General features: G+C 44.0%; 1 protein-coding gene across 1 annotated transcript; it reads right to left on the bottom strand.

Moving 5' to 3' along the window:
- Positions 1-852: 852 nt before the first annotated feature.
- On the bottom strand, positions 853-27650 carry LOC309405385 (peroxisomal succinyl-coenzyme A thioesterase-like; the record flags this gene model as incomplete). The annotated part of the gene is made up of 10 exons (XM_082000155.1): positions 853-899; positions 8061-8207; positions 8613-8739; positions 9952-10007; positions 12731-12786; positions 13449-13558; positions 16558-16596; positions 22729-23181; positions 24005-24207; positions 27098-27650. 10 exons carry the CDS (start codon positions 27648-27650, stop codon positions 853-855), a joined length of 1791 nt encoding a protein of 596 aa, XP_081856281.1.
- Between the last annotated feature and the right edge of the window lie 69 nt (positions 27651-27719).

The raw sequence follows: 27719 nt of genomic DNA, 5'->3' as shown, positions 1-27719 counted from the left end.
ACTTAGTTATAGGAAAATTCCAGAGGTGAGAAGGATTAATGTCCACCAGTGACCCAAACCAAAACCAGGAACCAGCTGTAGGCTAATATGCCACATATTCCAATCAAAAATAATTTCTTAGTAAGAGACAAAAAAAAAGCTAGCAGATATTTTAGTCTCACTAAAACCATGCAAAATATTCCCATTGCCTCTTTAAAATAAATAAATATATAAGTTATACGTGGCCTTCTAAGCAATGCAGTTGAGTTCCAATGTGAGAAGCCCAATTCAAACCTTAAGGCCAGTAACAAAAGATCATCAGACCAATTCCTTTTCTATATGTAGCTCCGCAACTACTAGGCCTGTTTGGCATAATGGTTAAGGGGATGTTAAAAGGCAAACTCGCATATTTAAAATATTGAGGGATTCCCATGTCAAAACGAAACACAACAAAGCCTGTAACATCTCTTTAAACCACAACATTGTTCTTTTGGCCTCAGTGTTTCCAATCATAATGTTGGCCAGCTGCACCTAACAAGCTAAAATGGTTCTATTATAACCCAAGAATGAATAACAAGCACCATTAATCAGGGGTTAAAAATAGCTATGTATTACTTTAGATAAAGATCTCTTGCTAGCCGAACATCAGATAAACTCAACTCCACTGGTCTCTACAGAAGGTGTCATAAGCTTGACAAAATTGGTGTGCCCGAATTTTGGTAACTAACTCTTTGGGTGACAGACTGTGGAGATAAGCTGTTCTCTTAAAAATTGCCCCAATATTTTCTTCAAAACCAACATTTATATAAAAGTTCTATGTACCAGGCTATCAGGAGTTACTTAAATAATTAAATACCCAACAAGAAAGTGTCATCAGTTTGCTCCTTCTTCATCTTCTTCTTCTTTAATAACTAGGATACCTAAGAGAAAAGAAGAGAGAAAAAAAATCTGCAAAGATTTACAAATAGATTATGCAGAGAAAGATATAGTTAATCCTGACATACCGGAAAGCTAATCTGGACTGTTGGGAAGAGTCAGACTGGCAGAAAGAGGAAAGAGTTGTACTTCCTGCCACTGCTTCTAACTCGCATGAACACATCTGAGCTGCTCTTAACTAGAAAAGCCTTCAATTGATGAGATCTTCTGTTGGATGTTTTTCCAACTTCTTGGGTAAAAGGGAATAAAAAAGGTACTAAAACAGGAGCTGCAAAGATCAGCCTAACTTGGTCACTGGGACATGCACCATGTCGGTTCATCTAACAACCAACTAGCACACCACCCTTCTCTTGTTGGGCCCCTACATTGTGCTGCCATTTCCACGACATAAGTGACCAAGTCACAGAATCACAGAATCACAGAATCACTAGGTTGGAAAGGACCTTTAAGATCATCAAGTCCAACCATTAATCCAGAACCACCATGTCCCCTAAACCATGTCCTGAAGCGCCACATCCACACGTTTTTTGAACACTTCCAGGGATGGCGACTCCACCACCTCCCTGGGCAGCCTGTTCCAATGCCTGACCACCCTCTCAGTGAAGAAATTTTTCCTAATATCCAATCTAAACCTCCCCTGGCGCAACTTGAGGCCATTTCCTCTTGTCCTATCACTAGTTACTTGGGAGAAGAGACCAACACCCTCATCGCCACAACCCCCTTTCAGGTAGTTGTAGAGAGCGATAAGGTCTCCCCTCAGCCTCCTCTTCTCCAGACTAAACAACCCCAGTTCCCTCAGCCGCTCCTCATAAGACATGTGCTCCAGACCCCTCACCAGCTTCGTTGCCCTTCTCTGGACACGCTCCAGCACCTCAACATCCTTCTTGTAGTGAGGGGCCCAAAACTGAACACAGTATTCAAGGTGCGGCCTCACCAGTGCCGAGTACAGGGGCACAATCACTTCCCTGCTCCTGCTGGCCACACTATTCCTGATACAGGCCAGGACGCTGTTGGCCTTCTTGGCCACCTGGGCACACTGCCGGCTCATATTCAGCCGGCTGTCAACCAGCACCCCCAGGTCCCTTTCCGCCGGGCTGCTCTCCAGCCACTCCTCCCCAAGCCTGTAGCATTGCATGGGGTTGTTGTGGCCAAAGTGCAGGACCCTGCACTTGGCCTTATTAAACCTCATACAGTTGGCCTCTGCCCATCGATCCAGCCTGTCCAGATCCCTCTGCAGAGCCCTCCTACCCTCCAGCAGATCAACACTCCCACTCAGCTTGGTGTCATCTGCAAACTTACTGAGGGAGCACTCGATTCCCTCATCCAGATCATCTATAAAGATATTGAACAAGACTGGTCCCAGAACCGAGCCCTGGGGAACACCACTCGTGACCGGCCGCCAGCCGGATTTAACGCCATTCACCACAACTCTCTGGGCTCGGCCATCCAGCCAGTTCCTCACCCAGCGAAGAGTAAACCCGTCTAAGCCTCGAGCCGCCAGTTTCTCCAGGAGAATGCTGTGGGAGACGCTGTCAAAGGCTTTACTAAAGTCCAGGTAGACAACGTCCACAGCCTTTCCCTCATCCACTAGGCGGGTCACCTGGTCATAGAAGGAGATCAGGTTGGTCAAGCAGGACCTGCCTTTCATGAACCCATGCTGGCTGGGCCTGATCCTTTGGCTGTTCTGCAGATGCCCTGTGAGCACTCTCAAAACCAACCGCTCCATAATCTTCCCTGGAACAGAGGTCAGGCTGACAGGCCTGTAGTTCCCAGGATCCTCCTTCCGGCCTTTCTTGTAGACGGGTGTCACATTGGCAAGCCTCCAGTCTTCTGGGACCTCCCCTGTTAACCAGGACTGCTGATAAACGATGGAGAGTGGCTTGGCAAGCTCCTCCGCCAGCTCTCTCAGTACTCTCGGGTGGATCCCATCAGGCCCCATAGACTTGTGGATGTCCAGGTGGCTTAGCATGTCCTTGACTGCTTAATCCTGGATTATGAGGAGTACATTGTGCTCTCCATCCCCGTCTTCCAGCTCAGGGGGCTGAATATCCTGTGGATACCTGGAGTGGCTATTAAAGACTGAGGCGAAGAAGGCATTAAGTACCTCAGCCTTGTCCTCGTCCTTGGAGACAATGTTCCCCGCCATATCCAGTAGGGGATGGAGATTCTCCTTGCCTCTCTTCTTGTTGTTAATATATTTGTAAAAACATTTTTTATTATCCTTTACGACTGTGGCCAGACTGAGCTCTAGCTGGGCTTTTGCCTTTCTAATTTTGTCCCTGCTTGACCTAACGAGATCTTTGTACTCTTCATGAGTTGCCTGTCCCTTCTTCCAGAGGTGATAAACTCTCCTCTTTTCCCTGAGTCCCAGCAAAATCTCCCTGTTCAGCCAGGCCGGTCGCCTTCCCCGCCAGCTCTTCTTACAGCACATGGGGACCGCCTGCTCCTGCGCCTTTAAGATTTCCTTCTTGAAGACTGTCCAGCCTTCCTGGACCCCTTTGTCCTTCAGGACTGTCTCCCAAGGGACTCTCTCAACCAGTGACCTGAACAGGCCAAAGTCTGCCCTCCGGAAGTCCATGATAGCAGTTTTGCTGAGTCGTCTCCTTACTTCACTCACAATTGAGAATTCTATCATGTCGTGGTCGCTAAGCCCAAGACGGCCTCCGACCACCACATCTCTCACCAGTCCTTCTCTGTTTGTAAACAGCAGGTCCAGCAAGGCACCTCCCCTGGTGGGCTCACTCACCAGCTGTGTCAGGAAGTTATCCTCCACACACTCCAGGAACCTCCTAGACTGTTTCCTCTCTGCCGTGTTATACTTCCAGCAGATGTCCGGTAGGTTGAAGTCCCCCACAAGAACAAGGGCCAGCGAATGCGAGACCTCCGCCAGTCGCTTATAGAATGTCTCATCCGTCTCTTCATCTTGGTTGGGTGGCCTGTAACAGACTCCCAGCAGGATGTCTGCCTCATTGGCCTTCCCCCTCATCCTTACCCACAAGCACTCTACTTGGTCTTCACAATCTTCAATCTCTATGCAATCAAAACACTCCCTAACATACAGAGCCACCCCACCGCCTCTCCTTCCCATTCTATCCCTTCGGAAGAGCTTATAGCCATCCATTGCAGCACTCCAGTCATGAGAAGCATCCCACCATGTTTCTGTGATGGCAACTACGTCATAGCTGTCCCGCTGCACAATGGCTTCCAGCTCCTCCTGTTTGGTGCCCATGCTGCGTGCATTGGTGTAGATGCACCTGAGCCGGGCTATAGATTTCAACTCTGGCACGTTGAACCTACCCCTAAGTTCAACTCTAGTGAGCCCGGTTTTAGCCCCTCCCCCCTCCAATTCTAGTTTAAAGCCCTTTCAATGAGGCCTGCCAGCTCATGAGCAAGAATCCTTTTTCCCCTCGGCGTCAGTTGCACTCCATCATTTGCGAGGAGACCTGGTGCCGTGTAAACCGCCCCGTGGTCAAAAAACCCAAAATTCTGACGACGGCACCAGCCCCTGAGCCATGTGTTGATCAGGTGTGCTTTCCTGTTCCTTTCAGCGTTCTTCCCCGTCACTGAAGGGATTGACGAAAACACTACCTGTGCTCCCGCTCCATTGACCAGTCGCCCCAGTGCTCTCAAGTCCTTTTTGACTGCCTTCGGGCTTCTTAGCACAACCTCATCGTTGCCAACCTGCATGACCAACAGCGGGTAGTAATCAGTGGGCCGAACCAGACCAGGGAGTTTTCTGGTGATGTCTTTCACCCAGGCCCCAGGGAGGCAGCAGACTTCCCTGTGAGTTGGGTCTGGTCGACATATTGGGCCCTCTGTACCCCTTAGGAGGGAGTCACCTACAACAATCACCCTCCTCTTTTTCTTAACTAAGGACGTCTTGATGCGTGGGGCTGGTTGACACACCCTAGGCACCCCCTCGGATGGACCTTCATCAGGGTCCTCATGTTCCTGTCCCTCATGTTCCAGAGCCCCATACCTGTTGTGTAAGGGCAGCTGGGACGGTGAGGGAGGCCGGGGGGGAATTCGCCGACCTCTCCGAGGAGGGACCTGCTTCCATTTCCTCTCATCTCTTAGGTCCTCTCCTTCTGCCCGGCAGCAAGAGGACAGGGGATCTCCTGCTGCTTGTGGAGCCTCCACCAGCTGCCCCTGCCTCAGGGCCGCCAGGGAGTGGCTCCACCAATCTATCTCCCTCTCACACTCCCTAATGCTCCTCAGCCTCTCCACTTCCTCTTTCAGCTCTGCCACCAGGCTGAGCAGGTCGCTGACCTGGTCGCACCGCACGCAGGTAGTGTCCCCATCGGTCTCTGGGACAACCGACAGGCTCAGGCACTCTCTGCAGCCGGATACTTGGACAGCCGCGTGCCTGAGCGGGAGCTCCGTCTGTGTCGCCACAGTCTTTCTGGCCCCGGTTTTCAGCCGAGTGGCGACCATGGCTGCGCCTCCTCTGGGAGGACGATGGCCACTTGTACTGTACCACGCCCGCACGCCTCCCCTGCACGCCCTGCCCGCGCAAACTGACGCGCTACGCCCTCCTGACATGCCACGCCCTGTTCGCCGCGCTCCGGGTCGCTGCTCTTGTAGGCGAGGGGTTTTGGCCGCCGCCGCCCTGGGCCCCGCCCACGCTGAGTCAGAGCTGCCGCTCGTTAGGAGCCCGCTCCGCCGGCCGGGGGTCGGGGGGGGAAGCTGGGGCACTCTCTCGCTCCCTGTGCTGCCGCCTTCGCGGTTTGGCCGCCTCGGGAAGGCTCCCCCGGCGCGATCCTTCGCTCCGTAGCCCTTCGCCTCGGTGGCTTCGCCGAAATGGCGGGCGCACTGGCTTTTAAACTGCCGCCGCCGCCCTGGGCCCCGCCCACGCTGAGTCAGAGCTGCCGCTCGTTAGGAGCCCGCTCCGCCGGCCGGGGGTCGGGGGGGGAAGCTGGGGCACTCTCTCGCTCCCTGTGCTGCCGCCTTCGCGGTTTGGCCGCCTCGGGAAGGCTCCCCCGGCGCGATCCTTCGCTCCGTAGCCCTTCGCCTCGGTGGCTTCCAGTCAGTATAGGACATCTCCTCAATGATACCTAACTAGGATGTCCAGACTACAAAATACAATTATATGAATGTGGATCCAAGACACAATATGGTCACATCTCTTTCTTAGGGATAACTCGGATGTCATAGAATAAAGCTGCACTGCACAGTAGAGTCATAGTCTATACCAACTCCTTGGGTACTTTAAAAAAACCCCACAGCTTTTTAACTCCCATGTTGAGCAAGGGCACCTCAGACTGTGGCAGCCTGCAAGGTTCACACCACCACACAGTGATGTGTTCATGAATCTAAAATAAACTGAAACGCTAACAGCCCCCCAAGAGATCTATCAAGTTATACATTTTCCCCACAGTAGCAAAACCCAATAGTACAGGTAAGCTCACAGCATCCTGAAATAGCACAATCAAATACATGCCTAAGTAACTAGTACAAGAACAGCAGAGGCATGAAGGTATATGTTGTTTCACCTGTGCTGTCACCTGAGTAATGGAAACTGGGTCATACTGATGCTTGCTTTGCTTAGCTTGAGGCTGAGACTTGAACTATGGGGAGGCTTTGTGGTGAGAGTCCTTCGCTTACTCTAAGATTGGGGGACTGTGTTTCTTTCTTCACAAGTAGGAAACAGAAAATAAAACTACTACAGCCTGGTTTCTATTGTGCTTTAGGCACCTAACCGCTGAGCAGAGTTCCTGGCACAGGAACTAACAGAAAGGAGACACCCATCTGCTGAAAGAGACCTTCAGTGCTTATTTTTGTCCAGAAGATCTTCAACCATTTCAATAATTTTGAGATCCTTATATTAGTCATCTCACATATAGTACATTAGTGTAACAGGATCCTGGGACAGTGTAACAGCAAGAACCTTACAGCCAGTTACAGCATTTCTAACTTCTCTTTTGTCCAACATTCTAGTTTTTGTGGTGTCCATTCTTAATTATCATCCTCTCTTTCTACATTGCATAGGAAATGTACCTGCCTGGTTCAGAGCCATACATTGCTCCCAGCTGCAGGAATGCTTAAGAAACTAAGGGTCTAACCTTACACTAACAAAATTACTCTTTGCCCATACAGACACTTACCCTATTCCATTTTTTGCTTCGCTCTCAAAATGTTTTCTACTACACCAGCAAGTGGACTACTGCAGGCCATCCTTCACAGCAGTACGCTTCTCTCACCAGGCTTCCAATTCCCAAGAATTCTTACTACTTCAGTTGATCTGGCTTTGATTTCCCATCCATTGCTCCCTGAACTGATGCCATCCTCTTGTTGCCATCCCTACACTTGCACCTTCCCTGCTGCTACTCTGCTACTGACCCTTTATTGGTGTTACCAGTCCTGCTCTCCTCTTCATCGCTTTAGTAAACAGGGGCTAACAGTGAACAGCTAACATCTCCGTTAACAGAAATTAACATCTTCAAAAATAGATTTTGAAATTATCTCACTTTTAGTCACTAGTCAGGACATGCTTTAATGTATTTTTGTATCAGTGACAAAAAGCAGAGGAGAGCTTATAAATTGAGGCTTAATGCGGTGACAAGAGGGGGATATTCAGGCATTTAGGAAACTTGCATGAAGTTTTGAAAACTTGCCCCTGCACCAGAAGCAAACCAGAACACACCCCTCTCTGTCTCCATTCCCCCATGTCACCCTCTTTTGTTGGGGAAAACTGTGTATCAGGCTTGCTAAGGAAACTGTAATTCAACGTCGCAGATGAAAGCCTTGTTAACTTATTTAATGCTAAACACTTAACTATATAGTTACACAAGTCATCATGTGAACTCCACAAGAGAACTTCAAACCAGGATGTTTCAGTTCCCTATTAGTTATGTGCTAAAATTATTTGACAGGATAACTTCAAGAGTGCAGCCCAACACTGTAGTCTGCAAGACCACTTGGACTTAATACTCAAAAATCCATCAAGGACTTTCAGAAGATCCTGCAGCCAGTGCTGCCAAATTCAGCTGCCAGAAGTTAGCCTACTTCTGAGTAACTCCAAAGAGAGGAGGGAGGAATGTTACATGGGCACACAGATGAATTGATGAACTTATGATTCATTCCCCTGTGGTTTTCTTTATAGTAGGCTGTTAAGGCACACCAATTGCCTCATGCCCCAAACTCACCATCCAGCTTCTTCAGCTTGGGTACCCGCTTGGTTGCTTCTTCAATCCAACTGTTCTTCTGATCAGAAGCGTATTTCTCTTGTAGCGGATTGCCTACAAACACCAGATCCTCTAGTAATGGCAGCTCTGCCAGTCTCACAAACTCTGCTGCAACCACAAAGGTGAAAACACCAACCAGATTGTGGAACATGGAAAGTACATCTGCATCAAACCTTCCTTTCAAACTCAGTGCAAACATAAATAGCATGGTATACAAGAGGGTAGGGACTGCTTGGGCTTGAACTGGTCTTAGGTTAAAGAACAGGTATACATTTTAAAAGAAGTCTGGGAAAGACGATTCAAAGAACAAACTCCATTGGGCTTAGGAGTTAAATTAAATATTCTATTTTTACTCTCTTACATGAGTGGACTTTAGGAATTCTGTGCATGTCTGCGGGCTTATCAGTGAGACTTAAAGCCCTGTAACATACAGAACTGTTTTTTACTTAGTGACTTAACTCATGCATTCACCATACTACAGGAGAAGTTACAGAACAGAGAGGCGTGGCTTACCCCAGTCTTTCACCAAATTATTTGACATATAAAGAACCTTCAGCTTCTTCATTACACGGATACCCCTCAGTTTCTCAATGAAGTTGTATGAGATCCACAGCTCCTCTAAAGTATCTGCAACTGCCTCCTGGAAAATTACAGGACTACTCAGGTAAGCAGAAGCATATCTTCCTTATTCTTCAGATTCTCTCTTCACTCCCTACAGGTCACCTCATGTGAGAAAATACTAAGGTCCTCATTTCTTTTTAAGCAGGTCCCTAATGATGTATGACAAATACTCATGGGAATTAAGAGCAAAGGATCTGAAATATATTTAGGACGACAGAAATCACAATATTAGAAGAATAAGACAAGGAATAGCTGGCTGGAGTAGTTGTTCTTAAGGCATAGGGGCAGAGGAGACAAATTTAGCTGCTTGTGCACTGCAAATATACATGAAGTGAATGCAATTCAGCAACTACTTTACAGGGGGTTTTATACAATATGAGGGAGTGCTGCATTTCAGGTGCATGTATGTTTGTACCTGTCATCTAGAAGTTGCTATCATAATTCTCTCAAAAGAGAGGTTTTTTAAACCAGCCATTACACATTGGCTGCATTTCACACTTAAGAGATATGGCATCTCTGAAGGTGGGAATAACTTTGAAGAGCAACATTCTGTGGGAGAAACATACAGTATCTCTTGAAGAGGAAAATAGTTTCTACATTCTTTTTAAAAAAGCTGATTGGAAAAAAGTTCTTCTGCCCTTAATTCAAATGTAACAAAATTGATCCAATTTTTTCCTTAACAAATTTTACCCTACCTGGCAGACTTAGTCCTGCCACCATCTTCTCCCCCAAAGCCATATTGCTCTGGGTGCCAGTTAACATAAAAAGGACAGACTCTTATGAAGTGTGTGTTCATAGGACTGCCAATATTTGTAGTAAAGAAGTATATCCTAAGCATTTTCATGTAAAAAATTCCTCATGCAAAAAGTCTGTAGGTATTACTTTCATGTAAAGCCAGTTGAATTTAAAGGGCTTTACAGATGGACAGCAGTTTTCAAATACAAGTTCTCTCATCTTTGTCACAGACAATGAAAACTCTCTTTCTAAAATCCTTTTACGTAGTAAAATTAGCCCTGAAGAATCTCCAAACATGAAGAGTGTTTAAACAAAAAAAAAGAAATACTAACTGAAAACTCAGAAGCAATATGAACAGATCATAGTGAAAAGAGCAAATAAATAGTTAGGCAATAACATAAGTTGAGCAAAGGCTTTATGAACATCGGAGGATTATCCCACATTCTAGACAGCACTCCATTTTGTTAGTGAAGAATTGATACTAAGAAGTGCATACCAATCCGTTCAAGTTCTTTATATTATTTCTTCCCAAAGACAGAATCCTCAAATTTTCTGCAATAGATAAAAGAAAGTTTCTTGTTAATAAATGGGAGTTTTTAAATATCAGAAGATGCTGTAAGTCGGGTAAAACACCATATTCTACTTACAAGCAAACTGTACTCTGAACAGGCTGTCTTAAAAAAGAATGACGTAACAGAAACAAAACCCTCTGACCTACACAGATCATCAGGAATGGATGCAGTGACCAGCTCAGAAACATGCTCATGAATACAAAGCTGCTCATGTGTAGGTTACCTAGTTGAAATTCATCCCAAATAAATACTGAATAAAAATTATTATTTCACCTTGCACCTGAACTCTAAGTGCTAACTTGATGGTTTTAATCTTACATCGTTCATACCCCTTCTTCTCCAAGTGAAAGTTGTTCAAATCTTATTTTGAGGCAGCAGATTTAATTTCTCTATTAGAGGCAGCATATAAAGCTGCCTTACACAAGTCATTTCAACTTAGTCTAGCACACAGGCAAAAATCCTTTCCAAGCGAGCTGTTCTTGCTGGGGTTTACTGTAATACTAGTGTAACTCAAAGCTATCACAAAATAGCAGTCTTTTTGTATAACTCATTTTCATTTTTCACACAAGCTTTCTTGCAGGTGTAAATGAGCAAACTGAGTTGTAGCATGTAGCTGGGTTAACTCTGGATCTATACCTTTCATGAACATTTTAACACTTCTTCCTAACTGCATTAAGGATGAAATACTTAATGATCTTGTTTTGCTCTTGTATGCATAATGATTGAAAATAGATGGTACAATAATTAATGTCAAGACCAACGAAAGTTCAGCCAAGTAGCAACAGATACTCCACAGAGAGCACATGTAGTGGCTAGAGATTGCTATGGATGAAGATTCAAGGCTGATGTAGAAGAGATAATTGTATGTTCTGTCTCAAGAAATGCAAGGATGAAACCACACCTGATAAACCAGGTGATAAACCTGATAAATATTCCGAACCAGGAAGATTAGTTTTTCACTAAAAAGCTGAGAATGAGAATTCTTTTTCTTTTTAAACACAACAGCTTAATACATGACCATGCTCAAAGAATGAAGAATCATAATCAGTAAGTCTAAAGCCTACTACAGCTAATATTCTCCAGAATATCCCTAAGGATCCCCATCCACAGAGGAGAGTGCTGACAGATGGCCTTTTGCTCTAGCCAGCTATTCTTTCTGTAACTCACATTTATAAATTGTAACTTTGCGCTAGCTTTTGAAATTTGGTAGAAATGCCTTAAAATTGTTTCTAACTGTTGTTACTGTTTTTTATTACTCCTGTTCTTAGTTATTCTATATTTTAAAGGAAGAAAGATCTCCCTCATGGAACATTTGCACTCTTTTAAAACACAAAACTATCACTTGTTGTTGTCATCTAAAACATCTTCCTCACATGTACGGATACAGGGGTGTGATCCTTTACACAAAATTATCTACTCAACATAACTACAGTACCAGGTATATACATTAATACTAATCTTTTCCATCTGATAAGAGAGTAGATGCTGAAAAAGAATTCTCAGCTTCCCCTCTGCAATAAGAAAAAGCAAATATGTAATAATTACTGGCTTGTTTTTCATAGCTATAAGCACTGCTTTCTCTCTCTTTCACAGAAGCCGATAGAGATTATGAGTTCCTCATATTCTGTACCTTTAAGAGACAGACCATGTAGTTCTAGTTTGTCTGGCTTTAGGATCAAATATTTGGTACAGACTGGATGTTTTGATTCTACATTTTATTAATACAAATATTTAAGATGCTTTAAAGGCTTTTAATGTTTTATCCCACTGAAAAATTTAATTGTTTTCACTTTATATATAACTGCCTAATTATTTTTTGCTCATGATAGAGCTATTCAAATTGAAGTACTACAGTACAGTTATTTGGGAAGACTACTGGAATATTTTTCCCCTGATCAGTATTTGCAAATTTGTTGAAGTCTGAGCATATTATGAAAACAAATAAGTTCATCAACCTCAGCCCCATTGGTGTGTAGCTGGAGTGGATGGGATTCCAGGTTCCTTGCCTGTCTGCCTGGCAATTTGATGGGGACAGAAAAGCCTGGAAGCTCCAGCCCAAAACCTGCAGCTCTTTGCTAGAGGCGAAGTCCTGAGGAGAGACCATTAAGACTTCTGTCCTGAAGTCAGTAAGCCCATGAGTTTTCAGGTGTTATAGACAGCTGCCCATGAAATGACAGTTCAGTTCTCCTTCTAGACAGGTGGCACGCTCCTTTCAAGTAAGCACAAAATCAAACCAAGTATACCCAAGTCCTTCTCAAAGTGGAATGGCATTTTTCCATCCAGATCTACAACACTCCAACCTCACTCCAACCAATACCACAATTACAGAGTTGTTGAGCTGCAGGCTATCTCCATCATGAGCATGGAAATTAGTCATTAAATCACGCTAGAACTGATAAGGCTTTGAAAATCACAACTCAGGCCCACTGCAAGTTTCTGAATGGATTTTTTTTTTTAAACTTGCACACTGAGACAACTGCCAAGGCTAGTGCACGGGGATACATGTTTTAATACACCATTATTGCTAAACATGCATTCTCCAGTAAGACTGATAATTATAAAGGTTACTTGTAATTTTCTAAGAGGAAGAAATTAAAAAGGATGAGAATAGGCATAAAGCTGGACACGTATAACAAATTATGGTGTATGTCCTACCCAAGCAACTAGAAAACAAACATAATCCATCACCAGCTTGTCACTTACTTAGGCTGCTCAAGTTGGCGATTCTTTCAATGCAGTTTGTAGACAGCGATAGTTTCCTTTAAAAGCAAGAATAATCAATTCACAGTATACAAGGGATCACTATATCAGAAGAGTTCAACTTCCAAACACCATTGCATTAGAAATAATCATCTATTCTTCTCTCATTAGCTGGTAAACTAAGTGGATGTGTAAACAGACTCAAAATATCCTCAAACCATTAAGTCTTCTGCAACTTTAGTTAGCTTCTGAGAAAGTACCACGAGTTACTTGCGTGACATATTTTTTATCTTTTTTATGCCTAGCCTAAACAAATGCATGGACATAGGGTCTAATTTCTTTCTGAAAGTCTTGGTTAGGTCTTCTTTTTTTTTTTTGCATACATTTTGGAATGGATCAAAAATGTGCCCGTCAGCTGACAGACTCCAAACATGGACCTGTAATTATATACCAATAAACAATATACCAATTTTCTGGGGACAAATATCAATATGGGATCTACCCTAACATCTTCTCAGTTAAGTGACAGCGTTCTTAAAATTCAAAAGTGGAACTGTGTGTGGAAAGAGAAGCTTAGCTAAGAAAAAGAGAAAGCTGCTGCTTTGAAGGCCGCACTTAAACATAGTAAATACATATTTGCACAGTGGACAGCAGAAAAACTGAAAATTAATAAAAAGTGAAGAGAATGTTTGGTTTCCAATTTATCTTTAACTGAACTTACTCGCAGTTAACAAGCGTGGAGAGAGATTCATCCATCCTCTCTACAGGAGGAATCTGACCATACAGTTTCACCTCCTTTGCCTCTGAAGCCTTCTGGCCATTTTTTTCTTCCTAAGGAAAAGAGAAGGTGAAGAAGATGCTCACTGCTACATGCAATTACTAAAAATTACTATACTAAAAAATTACTATAAAAGTAATTACTATAGAAGTAATTCCAATATAATACTAAAAGATATACTGAAAAGAGAAAGCATTTTGAATACTGTTTACCAAGATTTCTGCTGGCGTAGCATAAAGAGGGGAAGTCTAGCTTATTTTCAAGATAGTAAAAGAACTTATACATTACGTATGCTTTTTTAAAAAGTTGTGTTACACTTGAGCAATTTAATTAAGAGGTCCTCTGCCATAAAGAAATGGAGAATAAATAGATGGAGTTTTAAAATTTGGAATGAAGGTTATTCCATGGAAGTTGACATATAGGAACCTCAACTAAGGACAGTCTGTGACAGAAACCAATTCTTAAAAGCTCTGACAGAAAAATCTCCTTCCCACTTCACCCCAAAAACTCAGAACTCACATCTAACTCACAACACAAACTGAACACGGGGGAGTGCATTTTGGGAAAGAACCTCAACAGATTCACAGAATGAAGAATCTAAAAAAAAGAGTAATTTCTAATTAGCCATTAGAAAAGAATGGGGGAAGATTTCACACTTTAAAGAATGCAGCAAAAGACAAATTTCCTGTTTACAATCTAGGTTGATAATTTTCTAGATTAAATGCTTCATGAAGTTCAGAGCTTTAGAAAAATTATCATAACTTCAGCATTTGGGTTTGTGAAAAAACATAGTCTATTTAATCTTTTAAAATTCTAAAGTGATGGCAATTACTGATTAAACACTTGGAACAAGTATCTGTCTAGGTAGTACCACCAGTTTTGACAGCTGCCTCCCTAACAGCACAAAGGGAGCATTTTGTCCATTCACTCACTGTTCAGCGGGAGGACTGGAGGTCCATTAACAAAGGAGAGATCTACTCGGCGCTTTCAAAACAAGGACTCTTGTTCTCTCCCCCATTTTTATGCAGCTACTGAAAAGTGAGATAGCTGAGGTTTGGCCTGGTTTATATGGCTACTTTGTAATGCAATGAATTGCATCCCAGACGTCTTTAAGAATCCTACAGCACAAGATCAAGTTTTGATAACATTATTTTCACTCTTATGTACCCAAAATACTTCAGGCAACTTAATTTAATCAAAAACTAGCATGTTGCCTTGTGAATTTACTTACATTTGAGTTTCTGTCCAAATTCAGTGTGATAACATTTTTACTCATAATTAGCGATTTAGCAAATAAGCACATCCGATGTTTTACTAGAATATGGTGAATATGTTCAAACTAAGTCACTATATAAATGTGAAACTTCCATTTTCTTTTCTAAGAACAACACTGTATCTATTTGCATTTATACTGAGTTTATAATCTATCAGTTTATATCAACAAATAAAAACATGTTTTTTCTTAAAAACATGAAAGGGAGAGAGCTTCCAACACAGACTGTGGCCAGCAGTGAGAACTTGCAGGAAGAAAATTAATCCTGATCACCGTGCACTTCTGGAAGAAAGGCTGAATGACCACAATAAGCCACAAAGAAACTGCAGGTAGAACAGACACTTTTTAAAGAACAGGTTACGTGTTTGCTAAGTTAAAGTTGCTTTGATTTAACTGATGTCACCCTGACTGTAGGGCATAGGTAAACCCTTATGTCAAAGGGAAGAAAAACATCCGGAAGGCAACACAGCACCAGATCCGATTTTACAAGTCACATGGACCCGGATTAGGAGTAGTAAAAGGAAGATTTAAACCCACCCCTAATAACATGAACAGAAAAGCAAATTCAGCACTTCATGCCTAACATTTACGGAAACTCACTGACACAGGTCTATTGTCTCTAAGGGACATGTGACAGAGAAGCAAATGGAAAATAAATCTTTAATAGGAAACACGGAGTTGAGGTTCTGGAGGGCAGCAAGAGAGAGGAAGGAAAAGCAAAATTTTTTAATACTCAGTTCACACCTGTAGTAATGCTAATATCCACAAGTTATTGCATTCTGGTTCTTATTAGGAGAGCAGGAATGAATTTTGTGGGATATGCCAACATAACCGAAAAAAACTCTGAAATACTGAAGGTACTAAACAATGGTGAAATGCAAAAAGGAATTAGTCTTCAGTTACAGACTAGTACCTTCAGCTGATGTACAGATCTTCTGGCTTTCAACTGTACCTGCCCAGGCTGCCTCACATACAGATCTTCTAGAGACCAAAACATTTACAAACTCTTGCTCTGGCAGTTGGCCAGAATTAGCGGGAGAGTGCATGTATACTGAACAGCACATCTGTGCCCTAATCTAAAAATTCACTGAGACTGCGGAAAGATTCCCACTGGTTTTACTGGACCGTGAACGTGACTCCAGAGCATCCTATATCATCATCTGAAATGACATCTGCATCGTTCCCAACAGTTTTCTAGAAGGCTCGAAGACCAGGTCAGTCACCGCCCCAAATGACTGTCTGTATTAACACAGTACTTTCAGACAAAAGACAAGGAAGAAACTCATTCCGAGTTAAGCTTTGCACAATACATGGAACCATATATTAAAAGACAATAGTAGAAGTTTTGCTGACTACAGTACAGTGAGAATCTCATACTTGTTTATTCTGTGGGAAGGACTACACTCAGTTCAATGAACAGAGCATAATTAAAACGTAAGACATCTCCAACTTTAAATCTCTTTGTAGCCTCAGGCCTTCTATCAATGCATATTTATCAGAACAAGGCAGAAGAGCAAAACAGACTCATCTTTACCAGCCACAGCAATTTAACAGGAACAAACAGGAAGTCTAACACAATGTATTATAATTCAATAATAATAATAATTATTATTATTATTATTATTATTATTACTATTTTACTTTGTGAAACTTATTATAGCAGATGTTTCAAGCAAACATATTTCTTACGATAAGTTTGAAAAATAAATTTAGCTGAATACAGTCAAAACCCATGCCATGGAGCACTGCAAAGCAGCTAGATACTGGTTTAGTACTTACCCATTTGGCTAGAGCTTCTTTGATAGTTGTTGCTTTTGCCTAAAAATTAAACAAATTTAAATGAAATGAATATTCATTGCAAATTTTTAGTTGGCTTGTTCACTGCAAACCTATGTCCTCTCCCTTCTCTCTCTCCATCCTGCCTATCTACCCCCTTCTACCACTTTCCTGTATTATCTTCCTCCAGCCGAGTCTAAGAACCTGGAACCCCTCAGTGTCCCATAATTTTATTTTCTGGGATACTTGGTAGCATTTTCAGGAGCAATCAACTGGCTTCATGCGAGGATGTTATCTTTCCGATCTTACTCTCTGCCCCCTGTGGAGCATGGGTTTGGGACATTGCTTGTTAGCTTTTATGATGAAATTCAATTCCATTCAATTAAAAGACATAGGAAGTTTACTGCACTGAAAAATGTGGTCTAATGCTCTTAAAACCCCACACAGACAGAATAATACAGCCTCTTAAGATAGATACACTGAGAAAAATAAGGTACATCTTGCCAAAAATCAAGAGTAATTTGGACTGTTTATAATTGCTTTTCTCCAATCGTTTTATGTGGAGTCACATCACGCGATTTGAAAACATGTATTATTCAGTCAGGAAAACTCTGAGAGCTGCTGTACAAGGCTTTTTAAGGATTGACCCACTGGCCAACTTTCTGTTGTCACTATCTCCAACTTTTCTGCCTCACATCAAAGTCTTATCAAAACCACATGATGATATCCAAAACAGTTATATATATAGAAATGCTGATATATCCAAAACTTTAAACATATTACAAGATGTCTTTCAGATTAAAAAGGCTCCAGAGACCAATCTTTCACAAAAACTGATCAGCAGCCTCCTTTCTACAAAAACAAGAGTTTTGAATCTCTATTGCTCTTCAGTATAGCACTACCACATGTGGATAGAAGCAGCTTTTCAGGTAACCAGATATCAAAAAAAAAAAGCACTGTAAAAGTTAAACTCAGCAAACTAACTTCCACCCAAAATCTTACAGGCAATCACCTCAATCACAGACCTTTAGCGTTGGGTACTTTAGACCCCCAGAAACTCTGGACCCAATGGTGAAAGACAACAGTTGAGGCAGTTGCGTATAAAAGAATGGCTACAATCACTGAACACCCACCAACAGTCTCAGACCCAGCAATACCAAGGAGCCTGAGCATGCATCTCAAATATCAATATATGCCTTCATTTAGACATTGATATCACTGAGCATCCTCAGATGTTCCAGCTGCTTCCATCCACTAACAGACATTCATTTTAATCCTGTCTATACTGTGTGGTAATTACTCTAAGTCCTATTGTAGATGACCTGGTAAACTTGGGCCATGGCAGTATCTCCTCAGTGTCTCCTGCTCCTCTGCTGCAGGAGGTCACCTGCATGACCTCCTCCTGTTCAGAAGATCGTGTCCCCAGCTCCCACTCCAACAGCCTCATGAACCCAATTAACAGCTACCAGTGTGCCAGCAAAAGCAACCGGTTTCCAGTTAATCAGTTTTTTTTGGACAGGAACTTCACTGCATTTTTCATATTATGGTAGCCAATCGTTACAGCATTTGGGTACGTGACCTCAGTCATTCATGTTGAAGACAGAAACAGATTCATATGACCAGTGCCTACTTCTGTTTCAAACTCACACCTAAAACTGGATTGGACTTTGAAGCTAGTGATCCATGTAAGCACAAGGAGCAGCTTCTTCCCTGACCTCTGCTGACTTGCTTCTCCTGTTGTAATATATGATTTGGTGGAAATACGAAAATCAGCATAAGTGGGTTATCAAAAGAACACGTATCAGGGAATTCGTTTTGTTCTTTGAAGTGCACTTGAGGTTTCTGTAGATAAATCATAGTATCTTTTGTCAAGGGAGGTTACTTAAGGGAAACCTCCCTCTGAGAAGCCCATTTTCAGGGTTCCTCTACCTGCATATTGAACAATTTCTTACAGGTATTCAGACTAAAGAAAGTCATATTACTTAAAATATTCAAAATGCCAAGCGATCAATAGCTGAAATTGTCACCCTGAAGAGTCACCATCAACATGGCAGGAACAAGAAACATTATACCTTAATGGGAAAATACCCCACCCCTGTACATATAAAAGGTGTAACAAAAGAAAATATTTTTCCTCTCAAAACATGGCTGTTGTACACAGAGTATTTACAAAATTCAGACCCCCAGTAAAAAGTAAACCAGTGACACTTTGCCTTCATTTGCAAACATTTATTTATATGTTAAATAGAGCAAATCAGAATTGCACAGCAACAGATACAAGGCTAATCGCTGTAGTAATCGGAGATACTGCTGCCTTAAAGACACGTACTAACTCAGGTTTTTTATAGCATGGCATCCCAGACTCCCCACTACTTTGATCTACACCGGAAACACCCCTTTTCCAAAGCACAGTAACAGGCCACAGCTCCCCCGCCTTAGCCCACGCCCCGAGCACTGGGCTGCCTTCTGGCTAGCTTATGCCGTGCCCAGGCTGCTCGAGAACGGCTCGGCTCCGCGCTGCCGCTCACACAGCACCGGCGCGGCGCAACGCCACAGCCGGCCCCCAGGGACTGCTCGGGGGCAGCCCTGAGGGGACGCCGCTCACACACAACCCGGCCCCTTCCACCCCACCGCGCCAGGACAGCAGCACAAGACACACGCCCTCCCCGCCCATCCCGCGGCAGGCCCCGGTCGTCGTGTCCCCCCGCAACAGCCGCCGGGTCCCGGGGACGCCCCGGGTCAGCCTCTCCCCAAGCTCCCGTCCCTCCCCAGCAGCCACTAGGCCGGCCGCCACCCCTGCAGGCCCAGCGCCCTCCCCGCCAGGCGCCCGCTTGCCCGTGCCGGCACTGAAGGGACCCACCATTGCCGTTGCTACCGTTAACGCTCCGGTTGCTATGGCACAGCCGCCTCCCGCGCATGCGCAGCGCCACCGACACGTCGGGGTGGGGGGGGCCGAGCACGATGGCAACCACACCTGGTGATCATAGAGATGCGCTGCCACAGAGAAAGTCCCATCCCGGAAGTCGCGTAGGGGGCGGTCCGCGACGCATTGTGGGACGCGGCGGCGGGGGTGCGGCGGTGCTCACGTGAGGCGCTCCCTGGCGGCGCCGTGCGGACACCACCAGCCACCCCCCTCCTCTTGGCTCTAATCATGGCGGTAAAAACAACCACCTCAGGCCCCACGAGCATTATCAGACATCTTTTATTGAAACCGATCCGTGACAAAGGTTACAACAATTTGCAAATTACAAACAGTGCCAGCACCAAACGCTCACCCATTTCACCGGCGGTTTTATCCCATGAGGTGCCTCAGGTCCACGGGGGCCACCTGATGCTACTCACAGCCGCTCACCCCGCTCAAAGCTGGCCCCAGCACCCACAGGAAGCCATGCCGCTGCCACAGGAGCTGCCCAAAGCTTCGTCAGACCCCAGCAGGGGCCATACGGCTATCTTGGGCTGTTCTGGAACCTCAGGCCCTGCCAGGTTTAGCTAGTGAAGCTAATCCAGCCACCCAAGCAATAGTCTCACTGAGGCGCCATGGGAGTTTTGCCAGGTAAGGAATGCAAAATGATATAAATAACATGGCTTTAACGAAGGCCTTAATCAGGCACACAGTTTAATGTATACTTCAGGAAATAGCTACATTATCCATGGCACGTCTGCCATGTATCTTTGGTCTCCAAGTAGCATTGTAAATATACAAAATACTAGTGCAAAAGTTGGCTGGTTTTCTACAGACCCCTCTGTGAATTATTTTGTCCAGGAATACCCCAACATGTTCACAAAAGGGTCTTCACAGTAAAATTACATTCATTTTTCTTCTTTCCTTTGTTTAAAAAATACTATTCAGCTTTCCAAATGAACTATTCGGAAACAAAAATATAACATCAAGTTCTTATACAGGCTTGCTTTTTAATAAAGGAAGTTTTACCTCTCTTTCAAATTGCATAGATCTAAAATAATTCAGTGTTAGATGTTGTCAAAGGGTTGTGCTTTAGAAATTAAGTCAGAGGACTTTTGAGCTGCCTGCTTTTTGGTTTATTTACAGTTTCACATTTACTTCCTGAACCTCCAGCCTGCACTCTTGGATAGCAATGGATATGCTGAGGTAGGACTGGAGTGTGGAGAGACAGGTACCAGTACCAGGAGTGTAACAAAACAGGGTTAGGGGAGGCAATGCTCCACCACAATTAAGCAGCTCTGACTACTGGAGATGGACATAAGGCAGACCGAACTAACGGAAACCTTCAGACAACCCTTTCCTCTACAGTTGCAACTTGGAGTGAGTTTGGAAAAAAGGCAGGGCACTAAGTATGGGTGACACATCACAGCAGGCTGTGGTCCTGGACTTCTGCAGCTGCCGGTTTTAGTGGAGGTTCAAGCACTAGATATGACTCTGCAAAGGCCTCTCCAGTATGGGAGTTTAGAGAGACTCGGCATGAGGACATTTTGTGTGGAGTGAGCAGGATGGAGCTTCTCTTGTAAGGAGTGAACGGATAAATTGTTCAATTGGCAGTGATGGCATGTGGAGAACATGCAAGTTCAATCAAATGATAAGGAGTAGTAGGAGTTGCAGAAAACTAATGAGACCTGAGCAGCAGCATAATGACAGTTAACTGGAGAGAAAAGATCCCCGAGACCAAAGCAAAATTCAGTACCATAAATGAAGGTTTTGTACCTTAGGCAGCTCTCAAACTGGTCTGACAAAATGACCCTGAAGTGCCTTCAGCACTGGCACCATTCCAGCAAGACCCTCTCAAGATATCAATTAATTTGGGAAGAAGTGGGACCAAGAATAAATTGGGAAGAAGGGTCATTACTTTCTACCCAAATGGTGGGGAAAAATAAAGCACTAGCCAAAAATTTATCAGGATGAAACCCCCCCCACCATCTCAGTCTGTCATGGAAAAGATATCCTAGCTTTGGGTTTGGGGTTGTTTTTTTGGGAGGGGGAAAAGGGTGGGGGGGTTGTTGGTTTTGGGTTTTTGTTTGTTGTTGGGGGTTTTTTTGGTGGGGTATTTTTTCTTTTTAAGTGTTATCATTCTACGTTAATCATCGCCATAAGGAGACAGCTTTTTACAGTCAGCCCTCATCTTCTACTGGCTAGGTTTTCTGTCTCTCAGCTCCACTTATTCTCTAAAAACAGCTGTCAGCATCTGGTGACATCACTACTAAAGAGTTCCACAAGTAATTAATCCCTAACTTAATGGCAGGTGTTACTAGTTTAAAACAAGCAACGAAGAGAGAAGTATGACTTGCACATAGCATAACTGCATTTAACCACATTTTAACCTATCCCAACAGAATTTTAATACCCTGTGTCAAATCCAACACATTACAGGAACAGATGGTTACACCCCTAACACAAGACAGTACTCATGCTGCCATGCTCCTGGGATAACAGGAAAAGTACTCTTCATTTTCCCACTCCACAGGTAGTTTTTGTTGGAAAGAAAGAGACCATGTCACCAGAAGACCACTACCTAAGGTCAAGGTATACAAGCCTCATTACAAATAGGTATCTGCAGCTTCATGTAAAAGGAGAACATTTCCAAAGTGTATATGGCTGTAAGTCTGAGAGTTCTGGGCTAAGGGTACTTACGACCCAAAAGAAGAATCATTTGTCATTTTGATGTTAAAGTTTATCATCCCTGGGTTGCCATCACTCCCCAGGTGCAATCCAGTCTGTCATTGCTGAGGGTGCAGGCTAGCTGTTAAATTCTTTGAGTCCTAAAAACTGCAAGCAAGAAAGTACCTACTACTCTCTTCAGATACTTACTTCTTGGTATCATGACCAGTTCAGGCTCTTAAATTTGTACTACAATGCAGCCTGCTTATTTTTTCACTTCTCCTCTATGTACCTAGTTAAAATAAGTTTGGCTAGTCCAAATAAATCCCTTTCTTTTTGGATTTATACTTGTAGCTAAGTAGTCATTTGGTTATTTCATATTTCAAAGCTTTTCTCAGTCAGTCCCTCCAATTCACCAGTCATTTTGGTGGCTCAAGCTCAGTCCTCTGCAGTTCTGCAACAGCTTGCAGGTGCTAAAGTGTTCATCCCAAATGCAAGTGCAGAAACTCCTGAATCTTTCCCCAGGAGTGTTCCTGTGCATGGGCATGTGCTTTGCTGTCTCCACCCCCCAGAACAGGCACGCCCAGAACACGATCCATAGCTACATGACAAAATGGAGTAGAAGGAGGATCAATTCGGTGACCTGCTCCTGGATAACTCAAAAGTTCAAAGTTTTCTTTTCCATGCTGGCGTAGACGCCTGATTGCCAGCTCAGCATATAAGGAGCTCTTCCACATACGATCATCTTCCCCTACCACTAAGAGAAAGTGACCTTCTGCTTTTTCAATGGGGATCGTGCAAGGAGAATTAGCAGGATTCGTTGGGTCATCCAGAGCTTCAAAAGTGTCAAATACTCCAGCGTCAGAAACACTAACCTTATTCATATCAAAACGCAGCCCAGGCAGAGTCATCTCACCATAATGGAGGTCTGCAACTGAGTTTGAACTACAGCCGGAGATACAGACGGCAGCCACTACTTCTGGCAGGAAGGTGATCATGGAGAGTGCTAATTCTGCCCCTTTCCCAGTCCCAATCACTCCAACTCCTGGTCCCTTCACCTTCAGATAAGATAGGAGGTGGGGAAGAGAGGAAGAAAGGAATAAAGGAAGTATGCATTATAATATGGTTAATCATTAAATGCCTTTGGAGTTGTGTTATTTAAATAAAAAAGGTAGGTTTATTATTGAAAGCTACAGCCTGGACCTAGGCTCCTCCCTCTGTTTAGCATCTTATTTTTCAGAGACAAAAAGAGCTGTCAAACCCCACAAAATAACACAGACAGGCACAAGAAGTACCATCACCTGGACCTCACCTAGTCACTACTGCATATTTGGATGCAAACATTTTCTCTTTTTCCCAAAACAAGTAGCAGGAAATTCAAGCACACTCTATTGCTATATATGTCTCAGGCAAATAAAGTAACCTCACAAATGACATTTGAAGGACCAGATAAGCAGTATTTAGTCTTGTCCGTTTCTAGCATGGAAAGTAAAACTGAAAGCAACATCCCAAGTCATCAAATCCATTCCTTTGGTGACTATTGAGCAGTTTTGTGTCATCCTCAAACTAATTGCTTTCATTTTAAAAAACCCCGTCTTTATCACCACTGCTCCTGTTTGGAGGATATTCCAGCACTTCACTGTTCTAATGATCAGCAATCTTCTCATTTCCAGCATGAATTTATTTAACAGATAGCTTGTGCTGGAAGAAATTAATTCTCTGCAGTCATATACATAGCCGCCTATACAGGACCTACACTTTTTCCATTATTGGGCCTAAACCTGGCCAGCAGAAACCTGATACTCCAAAAAAGTCACCACCACCACTTGGGCATGAGTGCCAAATCCTCCCTTGTCCTGAGAGATCTCTCACTACACTCACCTTTGGGTGACGCTGTAGGAATCTAGCTGCCTCCTCAAAGTACTCGAGTTTGAATTCTTTCATGACTTTAGGCAAATCTTCAAAGTCAAAATATGGCAGAGAAAGAGCAGCAAAACCACGGGTAGCCAGCAGACTGGATCGAAATTCAATCAAACCTCCTTCATCACCGTACATGTCAATCACTCCCGGAAAGGGGCCATCCCCTACATTAAAAATACAGAGGACAAGTTATCAAACAGGACACTAAAAAGTAGCTGGTGAAGAGTGAACAACAAAATATAGATGGCTTAAGACATTTTCTATTAATACTCCTTACTTTTCCATTTGCACAGCAGAGATTAGAGAACCAGTGCTGTAACCCACTTCAGCTATTTCAAACTAAAAATAGGTCCTTACAGTCCTGTAAACATGTGAACAGTTAAACTTGTTTTTCTTTTTTTTAAAAACTGTTCTAAATGTATTTTTCAATTTTCAATTTTAACCTCACACCCTCAGAACAATCATACTCTAAATCAGCTATTTTCCCACAAAGAAGTCATACCTTAATTAGCAAAGTGCAAGCTCATTACTAATGAGGCAAGAGCACTGAGCCCGGGAAGTAAATTCTACAAAACTTATGCAAACTCTGGAATAAGGTGCATTGAGCAAAGCACATCAGAGACACCCATTACTAGATTAAATCAGCTGGACTTACTAGCTCTATCTCAGCATCAACACTGTTAACACTTGGAAGCAGAACCACTGCAGATGTGACGAGACAGAGGGTAAAACTGAGAGCTATATGGGTGCGGTTATGTGTGCGTGACATATATAGATAAACATGCAGATACATGTGTACAGTCAGTCCCACAAAACTACAGCAATAATCAGAACCACAATTTTAAACGAGTATGCTTTTGCAGCCAAGGTCGTCTTGTGATACTACTGTATGCCATGCCAGCAGATCTTGGGTTAAAAGGCTAAGGATACTAACTCCTGGAACTATAAAGACCCCACGTAGGCAATTTCTTTTTTTACTTTTTTTTTCCTGGCCACCAGATGTCACCACTGAAGTACTCTGCTCTAGCTCACTACAACTATCTCAGCAGAAAAAGTACTTGCTTCTGCAAGAGTGCATTAACTCTCCGACATTACCTATATGCAATAAAGAAAAGACCTCTGTCATTTCAAAGTGCTTGAGAAAAGGAGGTTTTGGACAAGACATGCTAGATGGTGGAAACCTCCTAACTTAAAACATTAGGAAGTCAGAAAAGTACTGAAACATGCTTTTGGGTTCTTTTTCTTTCAGTTCTGAAATTTTTCATAGAAGTTCAGTATTCTTCTTAAGAGAAAATGTCTGGATAAATTTATCATAATGCCATGATCAACAGTAACCTTTTAGTTAACAACAGCCAGCCTAGATGGCTAGGGGAGGGGGAAAAAAAAAAAAAGTATTAATTCATTTGTCACTCCTACCTGGAAAGCTTTCTAGCAAGAACATGTGATCAGAACACAGTCAAGCATGAATGTGTTTTTCCCTCATGAAGACAACCTTTAACTTACACAAGGATCCTGGATTGCCTCCCTGAATGCCTACACATGCCCAAGTATGCAGTTTCTGCATAGCTCACTAAAAAGCAGGATAAAATGGGCTAGACAACTTTACTACTGCTTAAAAACAAACAAACAAAACGCCACAGCTACTCTTATGCCTGAATTGAGAAATCTCTTTCATATTAAAATTACAGTGTAAGCCCACTCATGTCATCTCACGTTTACTAAGAACAGTTCACATTTAAGATTCCCATCTTAATAACAGTAACATTTTTCCATCCCTGCAACAAAGAAAGGTATGGTAGTAATGCTATAACTGGATCCTCCATCAAGAGGGATGCCCATATCATTTAAGCAATGATTCCAGAGTTTTCCACACTATTACAATGACAGACTTTCTAAAGGGAAAATTTCAGTTCCATCTTGCAGATCTCTGGATTCCAATTGAGCTCAGCAGAAGCCCAGCTCACCCTCTAAGGCAGGATATATCAAAACAACCAAATCTCAGTGATGGAAAATCCAGAATGCTGACTCGACATTTGATCCAAAATTCAAAGTTCAATCTCTTGTTTTTCTTCAGTGGACTTTGGCTCTGTATCTAAATGGATAAAAAGATTATTGGTTTGGAAATCATTCACTGAAAACACTTAAAATTGCTAATAACTGCAGTGGTACTTAGAGGATTTGCTGAACCAAGTATTTATAAATTAGAGGTAATATGGAGGGCAGTTCTAGTAGCAGAACACCCAGGGTAATACAGTAAGCTTAAGTCATGGCTCAAGTGTACAAACACCATAATACGTGTAAGGTTTCATTTTCCAACAACACTATCAGTCCATCAGAACATCACGCCTCATAAAGCACAACCATCCCACAAGCAGAACAAGTAGAACTTGCTCAGAAATCTATTTTGCCTTTATACCACAGAACTGAAGTAGCTCAACTTAGCTTTAGCTCTGGTGTAACAGAGGTGGAATATTTGTATTCTCTAGAATCTCTTCTGCTGCTCTGCTTACTGGCATGTGTTTCACAGGGAGGAAAAATGCCTTTTCATTTCGATCTCACTCAGGGTAAAATCCTTGGGAGATTTAGCACAGGCTCACACGATGAAGCATATACACTTTTTGAAGGTTACAGATTGTGGCAGTCCAGAGCAAACATCAAACCTACAGACAAATCGTAGACTGAGAGCAGCAATATCATAAACTCTACAACCTCTATTCTCATTTAGCTTCTGCCTGTCTCACAAGAGCCACCTGCCCTGCCCGGTGCTGCCCATAAGGACCAGGCAGTGTGGCCACACACAAGTGGGGCTGTGCCCCAACAAGCCTTTGGGGGTGTCTCTGTGAGATTTCAAGGGAAAAAAACCACAACAAGACAACCCAACACAAAAACTGGCCACCTGCCTGCAGGGCAGCGTTCAGACCTACTATGGAATATGGATTTCCTGGGTGATATCCTTTGTATGCTTTTCTTTTAAAAGAGATTTTCCTTGCTGTGGAGAGAGAAGCCGGGGGTCCCGCCGGCCCCAGGGCGAAGGTCTCCGGCCGGGCCACTCACCCGGCGGTAGGAAGAGGGAGCCCCTTACACCTCCCTCCTTCAGCCGGATCCTCCGCACGCCGGGGGCCGTGAACCACCTCTCCACCTCGACCTTGACCACCACCGGCCCGGGGATGGTGCCGGGCTGGCTGTGGCCCTGGTGGACCAACACCTCCACCTTCATCGGCGTGCCGGTGTTGCGGGGAACGAGCCGCTGGTACGGCCTCTCCATGCCGGCGGGGGCGAGGCTCCAGAAGAGCCCCATGGGCTCCACGCCGGTGTAGTCCCCGCCGTGCGAGGCGTCCGTGCCCAGGTGCAGCTCGCCGCGGCTGTCCGCCCGGTAGTGCGCGCACGACTGGAAGAGGCAGCCGCGCTCATCTGCCGCCACAGCCCGCAGGGTCACCGGCTGCCCCGGGCCCAGCCCCGCCACCCGCGTCTCTACCCGCTCGTCCGCCAGGCCGGCGGTGGGGGTCACGGCCAGGCTTACAGCCCGCCGCCGCGACGGTGGGGGAAGCGGCGGGGCGCGGCACAGGACCCGCGCCGGGGCCGAAGCGGCGGCCACTGTTCTCCACATGACGGCGGCAGGTAGGCGAAAGCCGCTGCGCCAACGGCAATAACGGTAGCACGGCCACCGCCCCCTCCA

The sequence above is a fragment of the Phaethon aethereus genome (genome assembly GCF_964289735.1).
Source record: "Phaethon aethereus genome assembly, chromosome: 5".
NCBI lineage: Eukaryota > Metazoa > Chordata > Aves > Phaethontiformes > Phaethontidae > Phaethon > Phaethon aethereus.
Note: the sequence above shows the minus strand (reverse complement) of the source record. Positions and strands in the feature narration are given on the sequence as shown.